The sequence below is a fragment of the Dermacentor albipictus genome, chromosome 5 (assembly GCF_038994185.2).
Source record: "Dermacentor albipictus isolate Rhodes 1998 colony chromosome 5, USDA_Dalb.pri_finalv2, whole genome shotgun sequence".
NCBI classification, from domain to species: domain Eukaryota; kingdom Metazoa; phylum Arthropoda; class Arachnida; order Ixodida; family Ixodidae; genus Dermacentor; species Dermacentor albipictus.
In genome coordinates this window covers 105,454,049-105,480,377 of record NC_091825.1, presented here as the reverse complement: position 1 = coordinate 105,480,377, position 26,329 = coordinate 105,454,049, and the positions used below count along the sequence as shown (strand labels likewise).

The 26,329-nt window shown below is 42.7% G+C and overlaps 2 protein-coding genes across 4 annotated transcripts; one reads left to right on the top strand and one right to left on the bottom strand.

Moving 5' to 3' along the window:
* Positions 1-1,545: 1,545 nt before the first annotated feature.
* On the bottom strand, positions 1,546-4,848 carry RpS18 (ribosomal protein S18). The gene is made up of 5 exons (XM_065437023.2): positions 4,788-4,848; positions 4,514-4,612; positions 4,341-4,427; positions 4,059-4,252; positions 1,546-1,654 (listed from the first exon to the last, which is right to left on the bottom strand). The coding sequence occupies exons 1-5, from the start codon at positions 4,788-4,790 to the stop codon at positions 1,576-1,578; spliced, it is 462 nt and encodes a 153-aa protein (XP_065293095.1). The 5' UTR covers positions 4,791-4,848; the 3' UTR covers positions 1,546-1,575.
* Positions 4,849-4,995: 147 nt separating this feature from the next.
* Vps52 (vacuolar protein sorting 52) lies at positions 4,996-24,842 on the top strand. Of its 3 annotated transcripts, none has more exons than XR_010565561.2 (19): positions 4,996-5,176; positions 5,356-5,431; positions 5,513-5,565; positions 5,654-5,729; positions 5,828-5,895; positions 5,971-6,084; positions 6,178-6,239; positions 6,341-6,491; positions 6,980-7,213; positions 8,353-8,410; positions 9,340-9,473; positions 10,062-10,217; positions 10,902-11,020; positions 12,330-12,453; positions 12,532-12,735; positions 15,415-15,592; positions 17,036-17,154; positions 19,501-19,704; positions 22,257-24,842. XR_010565561.2 is itself a non-coding variant. In XM_065437018.2 (18 exons), the coding sequence occupies exons 1-18, from the start codon at positions 5,150-5,152 to the stop codon at positions 19,645-19,647; spliced, it is 2,100 nt and encodes a 699-aa protein (XP_065293090.1). In that variant the 5' UTR covers positions 4,997-5,149; the 3' UTR covers positions 19,648-19,833. The 3 variants fall into 3 exon arrangements, 1 of the variants encoding a protein (XP_065293090.1); XR_010565562.2 differs by lacking the exon at positions 22,257-24,842 and adding an exon at positions 20,585-20,748; XM_065437018.2 differs by lacking the exon at positions 22,257-24,842 and having other exon boundaries at positions 4,997-5,176; positions 19,501-19,833.
* The last annotated feature ends 1,487 nt before the right edge of the window (positions 24,843-26,329 follow it).

Below are 26,329 nucleotides of genomic sequence, written 5' to 3'. Positions count from 1 at the left end.
TTCAGCCATCCTTGCTGCAAAGGGTTGTCGTCTGCTACTGCTCCCGCGTGTACTGTTCGAAGCGTCCGCTAGGTGGATTTCAGTGGCGCCCGAGGCGTAGTGTTCATTGCAATCATTCATTGTTGCATGAACAAATGCAGTTTCAGATAATTTAAGGAACAATCTATTTGGTAGATTATTAGTAAAGTGCAACACAGTATGGGAGGACATCTTTGGCTTTTGGTTCATAGTGTTAAAACAGGTATTCATAAGGAACATATTTATGCCTCTTCAAAAGTAAGTTCACAATATACTATTTAGGTGCAATAGCTGTCACTGTTGCATAGAATTTCTGCAATATCCTTTTTCAGAGAGAAAGAGAGGTCATAAGGAAAAGGCAGGGAGGTTTACCAGGCCGAGCCCATTTGGCCACATTGCACTTGGGAAGGGTAGTGAATGATGAGGACAGCAGTTCGCACTTTGCACAGACACACATGCAGTGAACCATCATTCAGCTTATTAGAAACACTATATCAGGCTTGTCTGGCTGTTTGGTATATACCGAGTACTTTCTGCTCTCGATTTTATAAATCGCAGACGGCCAAGCTCATACTGGTCGCCTTCATCCGTTGAATCGAAGTCAGGCGCACCTAGTGTTCCTTGGAGGACAAGCATGCAAGTCGAACCTGACTTGCTCTCAGAAATTGGCGAAGGTGAAAATGTACGACTACGCAACTGATTTAACCCAGTCAATGTTCCCGTAAAAATGACAGATGTGCCATTGGGACAAGCATTCGTTTCGAGGTGCCAGCATGCAGTGACCTATGTTACAGTGGACTTTCACTGAAAAGAGGCGATGCCATGTTGCGATGACGTGGTGGGAAACTCTATCTCAACAACTGCTCCAATGACAGGGCTAAGAGCACCTGACACAAGCAATCAAAAAGAGCCTGCCAAATGCAAGGTGCACACTTCCTTTGGACCGGTCGAAGGCAAAAGAGCGGCCTAGACCACTCCGAAACGACTATTCGAAGTTGCCATTGTGCATTTCACTGTCTGTGAATTGACCTTATTCTGCTATTAGAGCCTACAAACACTAGGAGTGCAGCACTAGAGTAACCTAGCCTTCTCCCATACATGCCTCACTACAAGTATAGGTGCTGCAACAAGCAAGATAGCATTGCCAACTAATTTTTGTTTACTTCCGACATGCCAATCCTTCACTGCCAGTGACCACTTTGCAGTTTCAGATGTTCTCCCTTCAAAATATATTAAGCCTACCTGTTCCTGTTGTGCAATTGGATAGCATCAGTTTAATTCGGGATTTTGGCCCTCACTCTATAATGGGCAACCCTCTTTGACAAAGAATAGCAGCCAGTCTTGGATATTCGACCAGTCTGAACCGATTTTGACAGTGCAATATCCAAAGCCAATCCTTTATTTTGAGCCTAGCAATATTTTGGCATCAGGCAGTGCTGTTGGCTAGGTTGTCCAAGTAACAGAATCCACAGCCACTCATTGTAGTAGGTTGAAGAGGACCCATGCATAAGAGCACAAACACTGAAATTGCCTGTGAATGTTTTATTTGGCAACAGCCTAGTTCTTCTTCTTGGACACACCAACAGTCCTTCCCCTCCTGCCAGTGGTCTTTGTGTGCTGGCCCCTCACACGCAGGCTGCACAGAGGTAAAAAAAAAAAGTGAAAAAATTTTACCAAATTTAAAATACCACTCTTCATCACAGAAAAAAAAAGAAAAAAGGAAAACCATGTGTGGTACCTGTGCTACATGAGCACAACATTTTACATTCATTCATTTATGTGCCTTAACCTTTTTTTGTTTTTTTGGCAGAGCTGCCCCACTTCCAAATTGAATGACACTGTCACAATGTCGGTGAAGTAAGCAACATGAAGGTACTAAATAAAAAACAAATATGCATGTTTAAACCTGCCTTCATGGTTAGTGAAATGAAAAACAAGCATACTATGGCGCAATCAGCTAGAGCTTGTTGCTGTCTTTTACAATGTTGCAACCGACCATAGCAACTTTCGCCATTGCATGTCAAATCTGAAGCCCAAAAGCAAAATGCCGATTGCAAAAAGGCTGTTTCAAACACTTCAATTATAGAGCACTGTACAAGATAGAGCATCGACAGTAAGCATTTCTCAGCCAAATGAGTTCTGCCGAATGCATCAGATAACCATGACATTTTTTTTCTTCTGGTGCCTGCGTGGCATGTATATAAACCAGACGTTTTGAAGAGGGCAACACTGTCAGTGCTAACTTTTGCATTAACTAGACAGAACTACAGTACAATTATATGCATTGTGCTCTCTCAAAAATTGAAAAGGTGAAAATAATGTGGATTACCAGCCTGCATACTGTCATGTGGTAGCGACGTTAACGAACACAGTAGCAGTACTGTGAAGGAAAAAACTAGCTTTTATTGGGCGAACCTGTGCCCACAAAACAGGCAACACTTAAAGCACAACAATAGCGGCGAATGGTGATCGTCGAAAATCTGATTAGCAGGTCAAGCGCGTCGGCTTTTATAGAGCAGTCGTCGAATGTTCCAGACTAATCGTTCAAACCCGCGTGCCTTCCACAATGTTCTACACCATTCGCGTCAGGTGATGAATTCAGATTTCATCACCTGACGTCAGGCGACAACAGACAGCAGACAGAACAGTCTGGTGTCCCGGTGACAACAGACAGCGGATAGAAGCATCGATAACTTTCCAGAAACTTCGGATACATGCAGGCGCGTTCCACGCTGTGCGATTACATGTTAGGCGGCGAAACGTGGTTGCCCGATAACGATAAGTACATGTGTCAATACTTTCAAAGTAAGGACTTCAGTGCATCAAGTTTCTTAAAAAACTATGGGTTAGTGAGAGCTGATGGAGAGACGTACTTTGACTTCAGTAGCAAAATAATCTGGCAACATACTTTCTGTCTATCTGAGCGGAGCCATGACCACAGCATTGAAACATGCTTTGCCGCAAAGCATCCTTTTCCACTTCAGCTACCCAACAAATACTCAACAAAACATTAGCTCAGTTGGCAGAGCAACTTGCCTCAGCGAGGCAATGGTGCCAAGTTCCATTCCAAAACCAAAATGTATTTTTTAAGTACAAAGCCTTTTCTCGGAACCTGTATGGGCTTTCGCTGTAGCTTCACGCTCTAACCCATTCCCCAAGTAGACAATATTCCCATTGATTTACCCCCTCACACACTGAACCAAGATACTTGCATCGAAAGCATAGATAAAGATATTTGAAACATGTTGCATGCATCTTGAAACACACGCAACAGAGAAAGGCGGGCTAGTTGGTCGTCAATATTTGAATGCATGGTGTAACCGTGCAAACGACAACGGACGAAGACAAACACACTGGACAAGCGAGTTGAAGTTCCACGCTTGCCCAGTGTGTTTCCTTCTTCGTCTGTTGTCGTTTGTGTGGTTACACTATGCATTCAAAAAGCCTGAAACACTTCTGATTGGACCTGTGCTGAAATAATAATATGTGTGAAGTGCTCTGGTTGAATGCTGGGTGTTAACTGTCAGTGTTAGAATGTAATTTAGCAGGTTCACCGTAACTTGCGTTTCTGTAGAAGTGTGCAAGGAGACTACATTTTGTCAACTTGACAGAAATGCACACTGTAGAATGGAAAATTCGTAATAGGTTCTGCAGCTTGATGCTTTTTATGATTCTGATGGTGCAAGAAATGTGGCAGAACTAAATTTTCGTTGGAAAGAAATAACGCATAATGGGGTTAAACATCCTCCACCTTGCCGATTTCACTAAACAAATGGGTATTCAACATTTTACTGCAACCATATCCCAACCTTCAAAGGGCGACTATCATCAACAACCATATTTATGCACTAAAACAACCGCTCATGTCATCACCCGGGTGTCAATAAGTAAGGGTATCGTCTCCGTATTAGTAATGCATGTGTTTGAAGCAGACATGTTGGTCATGGCATGACGACGGCATTCCTTTTCTTTGTTTTAACGAAGCGTTAACACAACCCCACACGCTTGAGGCGCAAATCAAGCTGGCTGCTAGTACGCACCCCCAGAAGTGTCGAAGACCGCGGTGGGCACGGATCTTCTTCAGTCTCTCGAGGTCCTCACGGAGCTTGTTCTCGAGCGCGTTGGACGTAACTTGACTGTATTTGCCGTCCTTGATATCCTTCTGCCTGTTGAGGAACCAGTCGGGGATCTTGTACTGCCGGGGGTTCGACATGATGGTGATGAGCTTCTCCACCTGCGCAGAAGAGAAACGACGCATAATGTCGACGTCACAGTAAAGCACGTTCAACAGAACGTGCTTTGTTCTTCGCCAAAATGCTTACCTCCTCGTCGCTAAGTTCTCCAGCACGCTTGTTCAGGTCCACATCGGCCTTCTTGCACACGATGTTGGAGAACCGGCGACCGACACCCTGCATGCAACAGCGATATAGTGACAGACGCCGCGAACGACAGAAGTTTTTTGCAGCTATTAGCTACGACACAAGTAAGACAATACCTTGATGGCAGTGAGGGCGAACATCACCTTACGCCTTCCATCGATGTTCGTGTTCAAAACACGAAGAATGTGTTGAAACTTGTCAGGAATCACAAGAGACTGCAGCAGAGAACACGATGTAATGAGAGTGTGCGGGAAAACTCAAATGAAACAAAACAGATTGAAATATGTTACAAAGCATATAAACCCTTGTCTGATTTTCTCATCAAGCAAAATAAACCGAAATTTCAGCCGATTAAAGTTGATTGAAAAAGGAATCGCAACATTCACCTACCATCTTGAAGCCGATTCCGACTGAAAAGAAGTAGACTGAAGCCGCACCGTAGTTACGCAGGCAGCAAGTAAGAAATAATTTAACCTTATTTCTTAAGCTATATAAATACAAAAATATTTTATAATAAAATTATGCTGACTATCCAGAATTACATTAATTTTGAAAGAATTACGAAGGCGTGTTTGTATTACGTTATGCTGATTCAGCCGCTCTCAGCTGCTGCTGGCTTACTGGCTGCTGCTAGAGTACTGCCGCGGTGGTGTGTAGACTTTACCTACAAATTTAACGATGAGCGCCCGAAGTCACGCACTTTTATGACTGAAACGTTAACTCTTGAGTAACAAAATACATATAAACACGCAATGGATGCCTTAAAACAGCCTGTTGAGGTAATTTCATGCCTACTGTATATGCGGCGACTGCCTGGTCGGTTTCACATAACATTGAAGTGACAGTTTCACTTGTAGTCACGAAGTCATACTCATTCTTTAATCTAACGGTCTGCGGGAACTGTCATTTATCGGCATGTCGTGCCGCCGGCAAGTACTAGTTTTCTACGTGTTTGCAGGAAGGAAATGGCGACGCCGGTCTCGTATTGGAGAACCCTTTCGAGCTGGACGACCCAGCGTTTGACGAAGTCGATGGTAAGGAAAGTTTAGCAAAGTAATTTTTTTTATAGTGCTTGATGCCTTTGCCTTCTAACACCGTGCTGTTGTGTTTATTAGTGCACATACAAGAAAACCTTGAAGATGAGTTTATCCAAGAAGCGTTGCAATCGGTACGTTCCGTTTACTGACGCACAGGCAACGTAATTAATTTAGACCGCACGGACCGACATTTGGTAAAATTCACTTTTAATAACGCAGGGCATGGACCTGAGGCAGTATTCGCTTCAGGTTGAAAAAGACCTCAAAGAAGTCGAGAATGCTTCGATCCAGGACTGTATCCTTTTCCGTCTTGCTCGATGAGGAAACAATATTTTGAGGGTCGGTGTGCACATTTGGCAACTGCATGTACATGCCCTTGACTTGGTCTTACAGATATCAAGGAGAGTGTCAACATTGCAAGTCTTCACAACCAAATAGCAGCCTGTGATCAAATACTTGAGGTTTGACAATTTTTTGCATGGTCCTACGATCACGGTAGTATCTAGGTGTCGCTTATCTAAGCTTTACTCATGTAGCGAATGGAGAACATGTTGAAGACGTTCCAGGAGGATTTGGGCAGCATCAGTCACGAAATCCTGACACTTCAGCAGCAGTCAGTGTCAATGAACCTTCGTCTGAAGAACAGACAGGTAAATGTGCAAAGAAATGCGCATGCTGAAACGTTTCGTCGACTGAGTGCTTCCTATTCAACAAATGCGTGTGAAATTTGCTAATGTTTGCAGGCTGTTCGAGGTGAACTCAGTCAGTTTGTCGACGACATCATCGTGCCTGAAAGCATGATACTGTAGGTTGCATTCAATAATTCCCACAAAATAGAAACTTTCCCATTTGCCATACTCATGCTCGCACAATTTTGACTTACACCGCTCGTTTTATTCTCTGCAGGAACATCCTCGAGACACCTGTTACGGAAAAAGAGTTTCTGGAGCAGCTCTATGTTCTGGATCACAAGATCTCCTTTGTCAAGGAGCAGTCCTTCAAGGACTCCAGGTCATGCCAAGATGTCAGGGACATACTCGAGAAGCTAAAGCTGAAGGTAGGCAGCATGCCACTGCATGCAGCCTTAACTGCTTTGCCGAAGCACATTAAAGCTAATTATAGTTTACAAGGTGTTATGTCCCAAGGTTAATGCAGTAAACCATTAGGAATAAAAGGACCTGATGTTTGACCACCCAAGGCTCTTGGGTGCATACCTAAATCTAAGCACACAAATAGCAGTGTGCTTAGTACTGTCAGTACTAAAGCATAGGGGCATTCCCAGGGGGGGCCGGCCCCCCCTGTGGATCTGCCAAGGATAACAGATGAGCTGCATGGTGGCTTAGTAATTTATATTGCACCATCTTAATGGTCATAGGACTGCCAAGTGTCACAACTATTTTGGTGCAGAGGATTACTTGGGCCGCAATGACTAAATTATTCCCACAGGAGAGAAAGGGTATTAGCCTAGCTCAGTTGAAAGGTAATTAGCATAGCTCAGCACGCATTGTCATTTGCCAAAGCAAGTGTATTTCTGTTTTCTCCCAGGCCATTGGAAAGATTCGAGAGTACCTGCTGCAGAAGGTGTACTTGTTTCGCAAGCCCATGACAAACTACCAGGTGCCCCAAAATGCCATGCTGAAGCACAAGTTCTTCTACCAGTTCCTCATGACACACGAGAGGGAAGTGGCTCGAGAGATTCGAGATGAGTATGTGGATACAATGGGCAAAATTCTCTTCTCTTACTTCAAGACATACACCAACCGGCTGATGAAACTTCAGGTAAGTGCACGTGTGCCAGCTCTCCTGAATTTTTTTGTAAATTTTAAGAATTTGAACTTGTTCTAGGATGTTACGAATGTCTTGATCTCTTTATTCGTTCATTTGTTTATTTGAAAATACTGCAGGACAATTTAGTCCATGCAGGAGGGGAAACGTATACATTGTACATTGGTAGCAGTTGCAGAAATAAAAAAAAGTTATCACCAGAAAAACAGTGCTTAAACATAAAGCAAAAGAAACAAACAGCAGATCTTCTAAACTATTCAGCAAAGCATATGCTCTTCAAGAGACTGAATGAAATGCATGTTCATTGAGTCAAGCTTAAAAATGTGCTACATTTACACTTACTAGCCAAGTCGAAGGGTGATGAAATAATTTATCGTGAAACCTGTGGGGCACACCTTTCGTCATCTTTTCAAACTGACTGGTCAGTTCTGTGAACTTGGACTAGCAGGTTGGCGTGGGTTGAAGAGGTGGAAGTCGCACCACTTGCTCGATCTGTAGCTTGTCTTCTCACGACTGCTGCAGTAAAGTCATGCATTTTTGCTTAGTAGCTCACACCTGTACGGGTTCATTTAGCACAGCACAGATCTACCATTGTAGAAGTGTTTACTGTAATACCAGAGTATGTGGATGCAATGGACTCTGTTCATAATCATAAGGCTAGCTTTCCCATGAGACAGTTTGCCAAGCTAATAACAGCATAGTTATTTCTTCACTCAGAACGTACAAGCTCAGTTTACTTTAGGAGAGGTTGCTGTTGGGCCTGTTGGCACGTATTTCTCAAATCAAAAACAGCACACAGAATGGGAAAAGAAAGAGACACACACACAGTGATTTCAGCATCCTTGTTTTATGAGATGAAAAATGTAGACATAGCTGTCATGATAAAACTATGTGCAAAAGTCAAGCCCCAGCACATTAGGAAAAGGGTCTGTTGGATGCGGAAGCGCTGAGGCGACATCTTGTGATGATGTAACACTTTTATTTCAATAATTGTCTATATACCGCCTAACTGCGCTTGACATCCTGCTATGCAACAGGTTATCTGAAACTGAATTCGCTTGCATTACTTTTGCTGTGCTTGTGAATTAGGTTCTTAAATGAGAATCTGATGTTCTAATTTTTTAACTTTTCAGTATGAAGAAGTTCCTGAAAAGGATGACTTGATGGGTGTGGAAGATACTACAAAAAGGAATATCCTTTCACGGAAGCTTTATTTTGTGCTTCTCGAATGTTTTTCTTTTCTTTCTTTCTTTCTTTCTTTCTTTCTTTCTTTCTTTCTTTCTTTCTTTCTTTCTTACTGTTTGTTTTAAGGATATTTTCTTAGAATGACTAACCAGTATATGCCATTTTCTACACAGGGTCAATTCTCAAGGGAACCACTACTGACCCTTGCAGTGGTTCCCTAGAGAGGCGACTTTGCATAGGCCCTGTAGTGAACCGCTTGTTAGGAGTGCTGTCCCCATGCAGGGTCTATGCAGGGTCGCCTTCTGTGGCATTCACGGCCAGGGGTGCAGGCCAGATATGTAAGAAGCTACTGCAGCTTCCTGAAGCCACCCCTGATGAAGAATTGACTCTGAAATGTTGGCTTATTTCGTAATAAGTCTGCTTGGTTGGTTATTGTTTAGTTTGTAAATGATCAGTGCGGCTTGGTTCAACTTCACATGGCTAGCTGCATTGGTTCTATTAGCTGTTGAAGTCCCTGCACATCCTTTATAGTTACTTCGAGTATCTGCCTGTATGTTGACCAAGTGATTCTTCAGCACCTGTAACAGTTGTAAAGCAGTAACGTGATTAGGAATTCTAGTGGATGCTTATTTGTTTTAGCTTAATATCAATGCCATAAAAATGGATTCTGTTTTTGCCAAAAGTGAAGTGCGGGAACACATTACTATTTGGGCCTGTTGGTTTGCCTGTTGTGCGATTAATACAGACATAGTGCATAGCGAACAAGGGCAACAGAACGAGCACTATGGGTTCACAATTAATTGCTTTCTTTTGTCCTTGTTCATAACAGGCTACGTAATCTGTACTGTGTGAACGGCTACCACTGTTAACGGTAGCACCGTGGTTATGATTTGTTGTCTCGTTATCTTATTCATTCTCCTTCACTTCAAAACTACGCCTGTTCAGCTCGAAACCATCACTAAAGAACAAATCCACAGTGTTTACAGTGGGAAGTCGCAACAATGTGCTCACCACAGAATTGGAGAGCCCCATCATTGTGCCCCATGCTGCGCAGAAGAATGAAGTTAGGGTGAGTGCATGTGTCCCTTTTTTTCACAGCACTTTTGGGTTCTTTTTTTTTTGCAAGAAATAAGAGCTATATCTTCTAGTTTTTACAAAGACAGTGGGGTGCAGCCCACACCGATTTGGAGGTCTATTATGTGCAAAGCTTGAACCTCAGTGTACAACTATAGTATATTGTTTTTTTTTTTTGTTTTTTTTTTGTCTTGGTTTAAGGTAATGCCATGTCACTAACACCCTGGGTATTGCTTTAGAGATAACTCTTTCAAAGTAAAATAGATGCTATGAGAATGAGAGCAGAAAAAGAAAGAGAGAATCGTGCTACCACCACTTAGGGAACTTGTTGCCAAATGACTGCACGTAAGGATTAGGTACTTAGAATACATAGAAGGGAAGTATGAATAGTGCAGACAAGTGTTTGTACAAATCCTCTGCACACAGCAACATTATATGGGCTTTTTCCCCCCTGATAATCTACTTTCTGACCTTTACACTTTCAGCATGTGCTCTTACCATGTCTTTTTCTCAAAACACTCACTGTTTTACGAGACAGAAGTGTTGGCTACCACTGATAGAGGTGCAATTCATTTGCTTCCAGTACCCCTTTGAAAGTCTGTTCAGAAGTCAGCAGTACGCACTGCTTGACAACGCCTGCCGCGAATACCTCTTCGTCACTGAGTTCTTCATTGTGTCGGGCCCTGCAGCTCAGGAGCTCTTCAATTCGATCATGAACAGGACATTGGCCATGTTTGTGGTGAGTGTGCCACTGTTCTCTGTTAACAATTTTTGTCTGAGGTCCCATGCACGGACGATTTATTGATATTGCCAGCAAGTACGTGAAAGCGGCTAAGTGCAGTCTTTCTCATTTTGAAAATGTATGTTGCATTTCACTGATTTATTTCTGCAGTCATAGCCGTCAACCACTTTCTGTAGTATTCGCTTTTGCAGGTTTTGTGTTGACCTTGCCTTATACATAGTTGCCTCAACAAACATATGAAACATGATCCTTCAATTTTGAATGATTTTTTTGATGGATTCACTCAATGAAAAGAGAGCACTTCTGAATGATATTTGTCAAAATCCTCAGAGAGGTTTATACAGAAGCATCCGAACACAGTACAACTGCTGTAGAATCTTCCTGCTGGCACACAGGTTCACACCTGATGGATGTGTTTTGCAAGTGCTTAGATGATCTGCACACTGTCTTGTAACATAACCTTCAAGTGTCATTTTTGTTTTGCCTATGTTTTCTAAGCAGTGTAGTTTTAAAAAGTACCATAGAAGAAAAAAAAGTCATGTTTTATTAGGCTGTTCACTCAGGTGCTTGTAAGCATTGTTTAGTACGAAGGAGAGAAAAAAAATGCTGTGAAATTGTTATCTGACCAGGAGTAGAAAAACGTGTTGCTTTAGCATAAGTGAATTTCTTGTTTGCTTTCAGAAACATGTGGAACTCTACGTGCAAGATTGCTATGATTCCATAGCACTGTTCCTCTGCATTCACATAATACACCGGTTTCAGTTACTGATGCACGAGAGATCTGTACCTGCACTGGACAGGCAAGTAATTCGGCCGAGTTGATTCAGTCATCAAAAGTGTTGCATATAAGTGAGCATTATGGGGTAGCGCTGCAGCAGTTTGCACCAATGTATCTTTTTTTCCCTTTCACCTGGCTTTCTCACCTTTCTCCTTTCATTATGACGGATGCAGTCGAGGCCCGAGATAACTTTTCATTGTTAGCTAATTTCCCAGTCAGAAGCAACTGTGGTGACCCTATTCATTTTTCTTTTAATTAAAAGTTATTAAACATTCTTCACTTAATCATTCAGACATAACCACCAGTGGTGGCTTTTCCTATAAATTATGGGACTATAACATTATCACACTGCGTAAAGGACTAATCATCAGGAAAATGGGTGTGAAGAGTTCACTTAAATAAAAAGGGCTTGCATTTTTAGCTTACTTTTAGAGGCTAGGTATTATGCAACATTTGCATTGCAATAAGCGTCTTGAAGCATGTGAAACTCATTTTAAATGTATTTCTTCAGTAGTGACACTCTCAGTGCTCAAAACAATGTCTTTCTTTGTGCAAGAAGCAACTGCATGCAAGGACATGTGCAACTTTTGTATTCTTGATGAAAGTACTATGCCTAGTACAGCAGTGTGAAACATGCCTTGGTAGCTTAGTGGCTATGTCATTATGCTACTTAGCTCGAGGTTGCAGGTTAAATTCGGGCTGCAGCGGCCAGATTTCATGGGGGAGAAACGCAAAAACTGTGGTATACTTAGATTTGGCTGCACATTACATAGCCTGTGGTAGTCAAAATTACCCGCCATGGTTGCTCAGTGACTATGGTGTTGGGCTACTGAGCACGAGTTCACGGGATCGAATCCCGGCCACAGCGGCCGCATTTCGATGGGGGCGAAATGCGAAAACACCCGTGTACTTAGATTTAGGTGCGCGTTAAAGAAACCCAGGTAGTCGAAATTTCCGGAGTCCTCCACTACGGCATGCCTCATAATCAGAAAGTGGTTTTGGCACGTAAAAGCCCATAATTTAATTTTTTTTTTGTGGTCAAAATTAATTCGTAGTCCTCCACTAATGCGTGCCTCGTAATCTGATTATGGGTTCTGCCGGTAAGACCGCAGAATTTATTTTAATTTAGTTTAGGAGTGTGTGAAAACATTTGTGTTTTTGAGGGATTAGAGCATAAAATAAGAATGGAAGTGTTTAGAGACAAAACCTTTACTGGAGTCTTGCCATGTGCAGGCTTATCTGGGAAATAGTATATTTTATGAGAAATTTTATCACTGTAAATTACATTATCGTTTTCAACTAAATCTTTGTTCTCTGACTTTGAACTTCAGGTACTGGGAGTCTTTGCTACAACATCTCTACCCAAGGTTCGAGTACATTCTCAAACTCAACATTCAAAGCATCAGGGACTGTGACCCTCAGAAACTGGGGAGCATTGACATGCGACCACATTATGTTAGTGTCAACCATTGTTTACATTCCTTTTCGTGGGGTACTTGGCAAACAAACTGAAAGATAGCTTTGTCTTCTTAGATTACCAGGAGATATGCCGAGTTCTCCGCTGCCATTGTCAGCATCAACGAGAACTTTCCCAGTGATCGTGTAGCTACGCTGCTGGCATCTCTGCAAGGAGAAGTTGAGAACTTCATCTTAAAGATGGCGGCAGAATTTCAAGGAAGAAAGGAGCAACTTATTTTTCTCATCAACAATTACGACATGATGCTGAGTGTGCTGCTGGTGAGCTGACCTTTTTTTTTTTGCTCTTGTACAATGCCTCTGTGGGATGCCAGTGTTAATTGCTGCTAAATTGCGCACCCTGTGTTTTCCAAACTTACTGCATTGCAGCACAGTCCACCTGTAACAAAGGACTATAGCAACGTATTCTCCTTGCGTCATGTATCTGACCAGATAGATGGTATGTGGCACTATGTAGCTACTGTGATGAGATTTCGAGGTTCCGTAAATTACCTAAGTGGATTGCATTTCATTATGCTTGTCCTGCTGCTTGGAGAGCTTGAACTTACACTATAAGAAGTAGGAAATGAGGCTTTTCAAACTATATTAGAAAGCCTGTCAAACTTCTCTGTCATCAAGAAGCTTGGAAACCACTGTGTAGCTGCTAGTTCTTAAGGGGGCCCTCAATAACTTTTCAATATGATCATAGTATGACCTGACTATTAAAGGACAGCGCTTTATGAATCTGCTGGCACAAAAATTTTTATAGTGCTTCAAGTATGTATAAGGAGTCAGAGATAGTTATGGCACTGATGCGTGGCTTTCTGTCTTCTTTCATCTCTACTAGTGCACTCGAAGCTACACAGGGGAAATGGGAAGGGGGAAAGACCCAGGCCAAAAGTTGGGCATTCTTGCTTGTTTTCTTTCCGATGCTATTTCTGGTTCAGGCATGCGCGGCACTCTCTTGACGCGAGATGGGTGCTTGGGTGCCTGGAGCTACATTACTTACAGAGACCATTGGGAGCACGCGGTTGGGAGAATGTCCCACTGCCGAGAGGACTCGCTGTGACACCCCATGGTGGCTGCAGTAATTGTGCTATGCACAGCTTCCGTGTGTTGACCAGAACTGTAAAGATGAAATACTTTTTTGGTCATCTTGAGATCACGGACATGTGTATTTTTCATTCAACTCCAAATTAGCAATTATAGTATTACTGAGAGCATTTTTGCGATCATGAAATCTGCCAATACCTGTTGTGCCTGCTTGCCAACTTGCAACGTAGCTGCTGATGACATTTCGAAGAAGAGAGCAAGTGCTGTTTCACTGTTTTTGACCCAAGGTTTTAATTTCTCTGCTGCACACAGTGCAATAATATTCGGCTCACATGTTCAGTGGAGCCTCGGCTACAGATGATCAATGTTTTCTTATTGTATTCAAAAAGTGTTTCAGGCTCCTGTAACCCTTGCAGGGTCGATTTCTTTCTCCATATGCGACTGCCCAGGGTCGATTTTTTTTTATTGCAGATTACAATTCTTCTGAGGGACGTATTTTGAAAAAAATTTACTGTAATTTTTCTAGGGTGACCGTAAAGTGAGAAAAATATATTTTTCATTGGTATATATGTATTCTTTATTCATGACTAACAAAAATAAAAAAAAGCAAATAAACTTATAAGAAATACAAATTTTATGCATTGTTCAAGGCTTAGAATATGCACACACGAGAATATTTCGCAAGTGTTAAATGTTCCTGCTGTTACACTAATATTTACGCCCATAGCATAATCGAACTGCGTAGGTGAGCGCACTCAAGAAAACTGTGTGCTTGCATGCCCGTCAAAAAAGCAAAACGGGTGACAGACTTCTGCTAATTTTCATCTTATCGCCAACCAGAGGCAATTAGATATCGCGAGTCTTCCCAAAAAAAGGAAAGGAAATGCATGCATGGCAGCCGCCCTTTGAGCAATTAGTAACGAGATAGCCATCAGTTTTGCGAGTGCAAGAAGCCGAAACCGCCCGCGGAACAAAACCCGAACCGCCGCCTGCACGCGCGCCAATGCGCGAGCGGTAGTATATAGATGTGCTGGAGCAAAGTAGCTGTAAAACAAACCATGCAGTGAAAACCGAGAGAGGGAGGCGCAAGAAAAAAATACCCTGTATTCCTACATAGTGCCAGCACATGCCAGGAAAGAAAAAATGAGGAAATTGGCACGCTTTTTCAACATACAGGGGGCGCTGTAAATATACTGCATCGACCATTTTGGACTTGTTCGCGGCACCGTTTATTTACGTCATTGACCCTGAAAGCGTTAATGTTTCGTATACAGCTACAGCGTATACTTCATTGCAACAAATTTTTGTTTCTCCATTTGAAAGAGGTTGCAAATGTGTAATGGTAGATCAGAGTTTGAATCCACCCTATGAGTCCATTTCATATGTAATGGGCAAGACTACAAAGGTGTGGGAGAATTCTCAAATAGTGAGCACACATGAAAGAAAGATATAGGTATGCATAATGTAACTTGATGTAAAATAAAGCCTCATACTTTTGTGTTGCGAAATATGACTTAATGATTAGGTGGAAGGTGTTGCAGATTTGAACCTGTTTACCAACGAACAAGCAGAGACATTTCTGCAACTAGTGCACTGCTTGCACATGCAACCAAGACATAGTATGTCACATACTGGAAGCACAAGGATGCACAAATAATTGGTATGTGATACGATGTAACCTTGCATTCACAATTTGTAGTTGTAATATTTGAAATAGTTACTTTGTAAAAAGCACCACAGATTGAAAACTGCACTACAAAACATGCAGAGTGCGACTTCTATGAACGCACTACTTTTGCAGCTTCCACAGTGTTTCCTGCTAGGCATGAAATGAGTGTATATGTGTGCGTGTGCGTGTTCTACTTTCATCTGTAAGAGGTATGGGACAGCATTTTCATTCTTGTGCAGGAGCGGACAAAAGAGGACTCCAAGGAGACAGAGAGCTTCAAGGAGCTGCTTCAGGCACGCACACAGGAGTACGTAGAGGAGATCCTGGCTCCCCATTTTGGCGGCATGATCAGCTTCGTCAAGGAGTGTGAGCTGCTCCAGGAGAGGGGCCAGGCCGACCAGATGCAGAAGGAAGAGAGTGAGTCTGCTCAGTGCATGTTCAGGGCAAGCTCAATGCAGATGTGTGCGACAATGGGCTAGGAGCAATGGACAGTGGTTGAACAGGGAATGCCGCTGTAGCGAACGTTTCGGCAAGGAAACCTGTCCTTGTCAGTCACTGGTCTTCATCAAATCAACTTCAGCAGAATTCCTTGTTAAACCACTGTTTATCACTTCATCTCCACCTTCCTCTAAATTTATTTGTTGTTTCAACACTGGATTAGTTGGTTCAACATAGCTTGTGACAGTAAACAGTGCAGAAAGCGAGGACTAACGGAAGAAACACACATCGGAAAACACTGACTAGCAACTGAACGCTTTTATTACTAATGGGACAATAAATAGCATCAACAGCCTGTCCATGAGTTGTTTGTCAGTGCTTTGTGAGGTGCGTGTTCCTTGCGTTTGTTTACCACTGTTTGTTTACCGCTAGTTACCATCGCTATCTGTGCTCAGTGCTCAGCACATATGTGCTGTACTATGGTCATGCAATGAAACACAACTGGGAAACTTTAAGTAGAACACACCATATGTGCAATTACTAGAGAGTACCATGTCAAGTCACTACAAATCTGTTCACTAAAGGTGATGCAGACTCTCAAGTTTGTGAGCCAAAATTATGTCTATAAACGACAAGAAAGAGAGAGAGTACCATGTCAAGTCACTACAAACCTGGTCACTAAAGGTGATGCAGACTCTCAAGTTTGTGAGCCAAAATTATGTCTATAAACGACAAGAAAGGGGGTTAACTGAGGGGCCCGATTTTTATTTGTCACATCATAAGAAGCCAAGAAACACTGACACCAAGGACAACATAGGGGAAATTACTTGTGATTAATACATGAAATAAAGAAACGATACATTTACGGAAATTAAAGTGGTTGAAAAAACAACTTGCCACAGAAAGTAGACGGGGAAACAGTGCCGCGGTAGCTCAATTGGTAGAGCATCGCACGCGAAATGCGAAGGCTGTGGGTTCGGTTCCCACCTATGGCAAGTTGTTTTTTCATCCACTTTCATTTCCATAAATGTATTGTTTCTTTATTTCATGTATTAAGCACAAGTAATTTCCCCTATGTTGTCCTTGGTGTCAGTGTTTTTGGCTTCTCATCATGTGACAAAATTATGTCTGTCACACGGACTGCAAACAGCGGAAACAAAAGTATATGCATTTGTTCACCCTAAATTGACACATTTTATTCCGAGTATAGTACATAGGTTAGTTGGTGCATTCTGCAGAATGTGAAGCTGAGCGAATTGCCTTCCTTGCATCTGTAATTGTGTCTCTTGGTGATTGGTAACATTAAGAAATGCACCTCTCACAACTGAGTGTAACCTTGAAATGTGAAATTCGTTTATTTCAAAGAGCTTGTTTTGGTGCCTGACTGTGTTTCCTTACCCTTCCCTTCCTGCTCTTTTTCAGAAAAAGTAGCCATGCTTATACGTTCGTTCAACTCAGGGTGGAAGAAGGCCATTGATGACATCAACCAGGACATCATGCAGACCTTTACCAACTTCAAGAATGGCACCAACATCTTGCAGGTCTGTGAGCTGTCTCGATTCCAACACTCTTGCTTGCTGTGCAGTCCTACCAGTCATTGTAATCTGTTGCATTCAGCACAGTCATGGTTTAGGACCCTACTCATAGGTAGCTGCACTCCAGTACGGACGAAATGCAAAAAATTTTGTTCTGACGTTTTGGTTGCATTTACCTCTTGTGAGCCGAATTTTGTCAGTGTATTCAGAATATTTATTTCAGGTAATAGGCTTAAAGAGCGCGCATGAAAATAAACCTTCATATCTTCACCTTATTTTATTTTAGTACTTTGTTTCACTTTGAAACAAGTCTCAAGTTTTCAGGAAGCTTGTAATGTAGGTTGTTTTCATACATGAGCTTCAGCCCTCTACAACTGAATTTTTGCACCTGAAATTAATCAAAATTGTGAAAACATGCATAGTTATTAACAAAGCCCTAACAGCTACCACAATAAAGCTAAATTAAAGCTAATGGGCATAAAAATTTCTTTTATGTCAATATTTATTTACAGGCATGCCCTTCTTAGGCATCATGATAATGACCACTTGCACTCGTTTATTACTAGTTGCTATTTATGTGCACAAACTGAAACCTTCTTCCGTACATGTTCACTGTGATGCGAAAGCTTGCCAAGGAACCTGTAGCGAGTTAGAGCTGTGGCTGATTGTACTGATTCGAAACAGCCTAGTTGTTTTATTGAAGTAATTTAGACAGTACACTTCATGTTGCTGTGTAAGCACTTTGAGTGGATGATGGCATTTTTCAAGGAAGAGAACTTTCAAAACATCAGTTTCTCATCTTTAGCTCTACACAAACATGTTGCATTGGCTCAGAAGGATAGTAGTACAGAGCCCTTGAGCTACACTATGCAGGAGAATTAACTCTAGCAGACATCTGCCTCTCAAATGAGCATTGTAACAGACTAGCCTCAGTGATCCTACACTGTGAAAAAAAAGTTTACACGCTTTAGGGTGTATCCTTATCCCACAGCAACAATCGTCATCACTCCTGCCTGCGTTTCCTTTCTCGAAAACTCTCCAATCGCTACTTGCCTGTCAAGAATGCTATGTCACCCTGATAGCGTGCATGCAGTTCATTACCCTATAGTACCAGGCACACAGCATTAAAGAAAGGACAGGAATACAAAGTAGATGACGTTTATCGTTGTCGGCCAAACATTTTTTAAAGTGTAATGTGATAACAGTGACAGCACTATGCAGTAGGTGGCTTCATTGTTATTGCAGTGAACTTCAGTTATGTTTGCCTGCTAGAAAACAGTGTTGTTTATACCTGCATTCTTGTTTTTGTTCCTTACTAGCTGTAATGCACTCTAGAAAGCTAGTGCTTGTTCTTGGCTATGATGAGGCTTGATTTATTCATTCTCACATCTCAGATCTACACCCGGACTAGTGTTGTAGGTGGCTCCAGGTTGATTCCAGCCGCCTCAGTTGTTTGACGTGCATTAAAGTCTTGGGAGATAGATGTTTTACTGTACCGCTGCCATTATGATGTGGCCACTGCTACCCGAGATCAAATACTGCTCTTTGCACTCAGAATGCTAGTGCTGAGGACCGCATGGTTAATTGGTTGGCTACATGCATTTGTACTATTAGCGGGATGCTACATCAGTTTCGTTCTTGGAACTGAGCTTTTCTAGTGAGCAGCATCATTTAGTACGGATGAAAGATTGCACATGGTGTGTATCACCAAGTAGCTGCATGGTGCAAAGCATGTGAACAGAAGCTTATGACTCACAAAAGCGTATGTAGCGCACAGTTGGCATGGTTTTTACAAGCTGACTGGTATTTTCAATATTTTGCTATCTAGATTTACATAACTGGAAGCAAATCATTTATTTATTCATGTTTGGCTTTCCGGCAAGGCTAAAAACACTCTTCAGCCAATGTGCCATACTTCCCTGCCTACGGGATGGCCTTGTTTCCCAGCTGAGATTTTTGCATACCTATTTGGCACTGGGGTTATCAACGAACAGAAACGTTTAGAACCAATGCACTGTGCCTGCGTGTCTCATAGCACTGCAGCAGTTATCATTGGTGCTTTAATCTTGTTTACAAATAGCGTAAAAGCCACAATACACAAAAGAAAGTCTATGCCTCTTTTGTATATTGTGGCTTTTACGCTATCCTTCAACAAGATGCTTTACCAATTTGCCCAAGCTTCTGCACTACCACTTTTGTAATGGTTCTATGCAAGGTGCTTCTGCTGGCCGCGGACTCTGAGTGTAAAGCAGTGGTAGCTGAATATGTGTATAAAAGTGGTCTGTGCTCGGCTATTGTAGTGTAAGTGTCCATGTATGGCTCAAAGCTTTTTCTGGTTTGTTTGTAATGCAGGCAGCCCTGATGCAGCTAATTCAGTACTACCACCGGTTCCAGAAGGTGCTAAGCCAGGCTCCCTTCAAGCAGCTCACGGTTCGCTCTGAACTCCTGAACATCCACCACCTCATGGTGGAGGTGAAAAAATACAAGCCAAACTTCTGAGCCACACAGGACAAGGCTGGAAGTGTACATAGTTTAGCTCGCAGTGTGCAGTAGATAGTGAGTTCCTTTCTGTTATACATATACTTTTTTTTTTCCCATCTGCAAGAAATTGAAGAAGCTGACCATTCCACAGATGCTAGCCTAAGACTCATTGTCATAACGAAGCATTAAATTATTGTTAACCAAGTGGCCTGTGTAGATTGTGATAACAGGACATTGTGTGGTAGTCTCTTTAAATTGTAGTTGCACTTCTGCACTTGATCTTAAAAATTCAAAAGGAAAGCTGACCCTAGTTTCACCTCAGTGTGAAGGTGGTCACATTCCATGTCGACCGAGCCGGACAAATTAGGTCAGCTTTAGAGTGCTGTGACCGGTCTCGTGAAAAAGCTCCATTGCAGAGTGAGAAAAGTAAGACAAACAAAGCAACGTCGACTGCTGGATGAATAGGCACATGTTCATATTTTAAGAAAACGAGCATGAAGTAAACACAAGGACAAAAAAAGACAAAAAGACAGATTATCTCTCTCGTCTTCGTTTTCACTGTATACTTGTTTTCTTTAGTATAGATGTTTAAGCCCATCTAGGGTAAGCCTAAAGTGATTGCTGTCATAGTGTGTGTGAATGTAGACATGGTACTCAGCCAACAGGAATTTGTGTGCCTATGCAGCACCAAATTGCGAAGCGGATAGGTGAGCTCTACTCATCCATCAAACTGGCAATCAAGACCATCAGCAAAGTTATGTCTTTCGCATCAGGCAATGCCTTATGTGAAAGTTTCCATGATGCAAAATCGTCAGCCAAGTGCACACTTGCGAGTCATTTTTTGAGAATGACTTCTTTATGACTTCTTTACTTTTGCTCCAAATCTTCGTATTTCAGATCAGAGATTGTCGGCAGTGAGTGAAAATGAACATTGCAAATTATTGGAACCTTTCAGGGGACTCCGAAGGCTGCGTGTAAATGGAGGATATACGCGAAAACCCTCTTGTACACACCCTGCAGACCTTCACTGTAGGGCTGTATATATTGTATATAGTGTTGATCCGTTTCAGGGGGCTCAGTTATTTTTGTCTTCCAAAAAATAAAGAAAGTATTTCCCTATCAATATCTTTAGAAGCACGTGGCAGCATAACTTGGTAAATTTTTTATAACTTTTCAGCTTTGAGTCCAAAGGTACCCACCAAGGTTGCTTAGTGGCTATGTTCTTGGGCTGCTAAGTATGAGGTCGCAGGATTGAATCCCGGCCACAGTGGCCACATTTTGATGGGAGTGAAATGCGAAAATGTCTGTGTACTTGGATTTAGGTACAGATTAAAGAACACCCCTGTGGTCCAAATTATTCCGGAGTCCCCCATTACAGTGTGCCTTTTAATCAGAATGCAGTTTTGGCACGTAAAACTCCACAATTTAAGTTTTAACTTTTCTTTAAATTTCAAAGGTGCAGACTGCTAGCCTCAACCATACAAAAATATATTAAGTACATAAACTGAGTCATCTGACTTTGAGTATAGTGTACCCAGGAGACGTGAGCATTTTTAAAACCTGTATGGTAAGAATTGTTACTGGAAAAATTGTGCAGAAACCTTTGACTGTGATTATCAATTAAGCAAATAGCCTGAAAGAAAGAACAAAAGTGCAAATGACAGAGTGAGAGAAAAAAAGAGAGCCAGCTTTAGAGAGTGAGCAAATGAATGTTATCCATTCAGAGTCTGACCACCAACCTGCCACTAAATTTACCGAAAGAGCCAAAGAAAGCTGTTTGCTTCAAAAACAAAAACAAAAGGGAATATACCACATGACTACATTGTTGTCACCACAAGCAGCCCAAGCGCAGTCTTTCACACTGCATTGTTTTTTAACGTTTGTCACACATGATTGCCAATTTTATGGCAAAAGTAAAATCAGTGTCCAAAGAGATCTTCGAAGTGTTTTAGATGTGGCAATTTCCTTTAAACCTTTTCTAGTGCAATGATATTTGCAGCAATCTCAAAATGCTTTTCAAGGAACATACATGGCACAAAAAATGAAATCCAAAACTAGACAGAGAAACCTGTCTACCAGCAACACTATTACTGAATTTCTATAAATTTTGTCCTTCAGATCATTAGTTTTTCTTAAATTTTGTAAAGGTCTACTTGCTGCGGCATGCCATGCCATATCATTGAAGCCTGCCACCCAGTCTTGGAGCATGTAATGTGTTTACGACAGCATGGAAATATTTGATTAACCTGTGCCCATTCTTCACGCAATCATGATTGAAATTTACAGGCTAGAAGCACCATGAGCTGCCTCTGATATAATGAATTCATGGTAGATGGCTTCAATGTATTGCGAAAAAATAACTTTAGAAATATTTCTGTTCTTATTCAGGCACACTAAATATAAGTTTGCTAAATCAAAGTAAGACCAGAAAGGTTCATGCTTATGGTCCTTTTGCGTAATTTTGCTATGCGCTATCATAGGCATGGTACCTGACAGCTGAAGGGGATATGCATTCCCACGAGTTCAGCCCTTGTCTGCGAGCCTTTTCGTGGCACTGGAAAAAACTGTCTTTAGAGCTGTGGCAGCCACACACAGCAACAGGAGCATTGTGCATCTACTTCCCACAGGTCATTGCACAACTAGCTGCTCCTTGCCACAGTCCAGCCCTGAACATGGCGGTGCCCATCAAGTTTTCTGTGAAGAGGTGTATACAAGCCTGTCAAAAGCACAGGCTTGGCTCTCATTTTTCTCAATTGCTGAAGTGTCTCAACATTGCCTGCAAAAGCCAGTGACCAGTGTTCTGGCAAAGCTGAAGACCAACGTCCAATCAAATCATGATGAATGTTTGCAACATATTCTTACATGAATTAAGTGATTTGTCACGAAGATTTAATTTTACATATGTAAACTGCCGTTTTCTTGGTACAGGAAAGGCTATATGTAGGCACTATACATACAGGAACACTATATGTGAGTACTATACTACAGGAAAGGCAGTATGTGTCTACTATAAGTAGACCTCCATTAATTTGACTCCAGTTAATTTGATTGTTCGGATAATTTGATCCCAACTGATCGTCCCTGCCGGCGCCTGTGCATTTCTATGGGCCCATACTTTCGTTATTTCATTCCTAAAGTTGGCCTTCGCCAGATAATTCAAACTTGGAACAGTCAACATTCACGCGCCTGACCCCTACGATGGCCCCAAAAGCAGCTCTTTACTGGTAGCATTTGTCTTGGGAAAGCTTAGGGGACTGAATGAGTTGAACACACGTCGTGACGAAAATGCCTATTTTCGGCCTGCCCTGGGAGTATTTTCGAGCAAATACGGTAGCACGTAATGTCTGATTATGGTATTTGCTCGATTCTAGCACGCCTCGTTTCTTTTTTTTTTTCGAAGCTAATTAATCCAACTGCTTTCGTGTCCTTTGTATGCTTTGCCGCATAACATTACTGTATTGCGGCGAAGCTGACTTTAGAAACCTGGCCGCCACTGTTCAACACATATTTAACCCTTGCCCATTTTATTGCTAAAAAATTGGGCGAGCGTTAAATTTTTACTTTGTTCAGGAGCTTTAATGTTATCTCTGCATTAGTTTCTTTTTTTACTTTGTACGCATTTAAAGTACGCGTGCAATTCATTCGGGGGCGTGTTACAATCGAGTAAATACTACCAAATGAATCGGCAGTGTTGTGCGTCTTGTTTAATTCGAACTGCCGTATATTTCGATCCATTTCGTCGTTCCTTCCAGGGTCGTCTTAATTGATTTGGCTCTTGCATCTTGTTCATAGTCGAGGGCATGTTAAGATAGCTAAGCCACCACTACACCTTGTACAATGAGCAAAACGAGAACAAGGTGAAAGCAGGAGCCAATGTTTCGACATGTGGACTTATCTTCTTCAAGGTGCTTTGAAGAAGACAAGTCCACTTGTCGAAACGCTGGCTCCTGTTTTCACCTTGTTCTCATGTTGCTCATCGTCTTGAATTTCTATCTCCCACCTTCCCCGTGTTTTCCCTGGATCACACCTTGTAGCCATTTTGTGTTTTGTTCACGAACACACAGGAGGTGCAAAATGTAAGCTTTCTGCGAGTAATGGCTTCGATTGCTACAGCATGTATATAGATTGACAAGAGCCCGTAACCTGAAGCCTCCGTAATGTGCGTCGCTATGGATCAAAAGGCATGCATCTGCACCAACTACCCCAATAGCAATGTTTGTCGGAAAAAAATAAAGCACTTCAGCTAGGATGAAACCTAAACCTTCATATTTAAAACTGATGGACCAGCCAGCCACTGCACCGGGATGTTGACAAAGTGTGAATGTTAAAAGCAGCGTTGCCTCATTGAGGCAGTGATTGTGGTGTGTGCTATCACCAATGACCAGCAACGAGGTTTGAAACACAAGATGGGAAAGGGAGGGAAAATCAAAAGATTGTGTGCTTTCAAAACACACTGTTTGTACACCGCTAGGAATGTCCTCTGTAACTGATGCTACCCGAAACAGTTCCAAGTCATACATTGCATGATAACGTACTAGCTATTATCACATTAACAAGGCGAGTACTGAAAGACAAAGCATGTCATACTTACTAATAATACTTTTTTGGTTGGCATGCTCTTTTGACATGCCAGCTATTACTATCACTGCTTTGCACTTTGAGAAATACCACTTTTTTAATGCATTGTTGTTTGGGTACTTCTTGCACTTTCCAGGGACTATCATCTGTTTGTCTGCCTTTCCCAACCTACCTCTACATCTCTCCACCTCCCTACCTACCTACCTACCTCTACCTATCTAGCTAGCGGAGCTGCTATCACACAAGCCCGCTACTCTATTATGCCACACAGGCATCCTTAAAGAGGTAGAATAGAACATCCTTAAGAGCTTCTTGCATGGTGACGTGTCACATGTTTTTAGAATGCTTATGGTTTCCTGTCAGTCTTGCCTCGTCCACTATCAATGTGCGACCCGTGCAACACCACTGGCAGCACTCTTCATCACGCTAGAGCTGTCACAAATTTTGTAGCCGAGAGGGTGCTGTTCTGTCCAGCAGTAGTTGCCTTAAGTGCTGCATGGTACCAAGATGTTGCACCCGCATATAGTTTGAATGTCGTTTGAGGAGTACAACCACACTAGCACAGATGCCCGATACTGTGACCATTTGGTCACGGATGCTTTTTCCCCGCAGTGACATGCCTCATAAGCATATTGTCACGTGGTAGTGACGGTGAAGAAAGAAGCAATATGGTGGAATACAAAACTAGCTTTTATTGGGCGAACCTGTGCCCACAAAAACAGGCTACACTTATAGCACAACGATAGCGGCGAACACGGTCGGCGATCGTCGGAAAAACTGATCAGCGGGTCAAGTGCGTCGGCTTTTATAGATCAGTCGTCGAATGTTCCAGATTAACTGATGGGACCCGCATGTCTTCCACAAAGTTCTACACCATTCGTGTCACGCGATGAAATCTGATAACACAAGGTTCGGCGACAACAGACACGCCGATAGAAGCGTCGATAACTTTCCAGAAACGTCGGATACATGCAGGCGCGTCCCTCGCTCTGCGATTACAGTTGTTAAGCGGCGAAACGTGGTTTCCCGATAAAGATAAGTACACGTGTCATTACCCCCCTCTTAAAAAGCATCGACCCGATGCTGCAAACAAACGAAAGTAACAAAGAAAAGCACTCGTATCAAAGAAAACAACAAACTAAGGAAGTTCATCAGCGTCCGTAAAATGGTTTAAGGCGCACCACGTGGACCACTTCAGATCGTGCGCGGCGCCGCTGTGAGTGCGAAATGCCGTCTGGCACGACCTCATAGTCTAGTGCGCCAATACGTCGGATGACCTTGTAGGGTCCGAAATAGCGTCGCAGCAGCTTCTCACTGAGTCCTCGCCGGCGTATCGGGGTCCATACCCAAACACGGTCGCCGGGCTGGTACTCGACGAAGCGTCGTCGGAGGTTGTAGTGTCGGCTGTCAGTACGCTGCTGGGTCTTGATCCGTAGGCGGGCGAGCTGTCGGGCTTCTTCGGCGCGCTGGAGATAGCTAGCGACGTCAACATTCTCTTCGTCAGTTACGTGCGGCAGCATGGCGTCAAGCGTCGTCGTCGGGTTCCTGCCGTAGACCAGCTTGAACGGCGTGATCTGTGTTGTTTCTTGCACCGCCGTGTTGTACGCAAAGGTTACGTACGGCAGGACCGCGTCCCACGTCTTGTGTTCAACGTCGACGTACATTGCTAGCATGTCGGCGAGGGTCTTGTTCAGGCGCTCCGTGAGACCATTCGTCTGCGGATGGTAGGCAGTTGTCCTCCTGTGGCTTGTCTGGCTGTACTGCAGAATGGCTTGGGTGAGCTCTGCTGTAAAAGCCGTTCCTCTGTTGGTGATGAGGACTTCTGGGGCACCATGTCGCAGCAGGATGTTCTCGACGAAAAATTTCGCCACTTCGGCTGCGCTGCCTTTTGGTAGAGCTTTAATTTCAGCATAGCGGGTGAGATAGTCCGTCGCCACGACGATCCACTTATTCCCGGATGTTGATATCGGAAACGGCCCCAACAAATCCATCCCAATCTGCTGGAATGGTCGGTGAGGAGGTTCGATCGGCTGTAGTAATCCTGCTGGCCTTGTCGGTGGTGTCTTGCGTCGTTGACAGTCTCGGCATGTCTTGACGTAACGGGCGACGTCGGCGGTCAGAC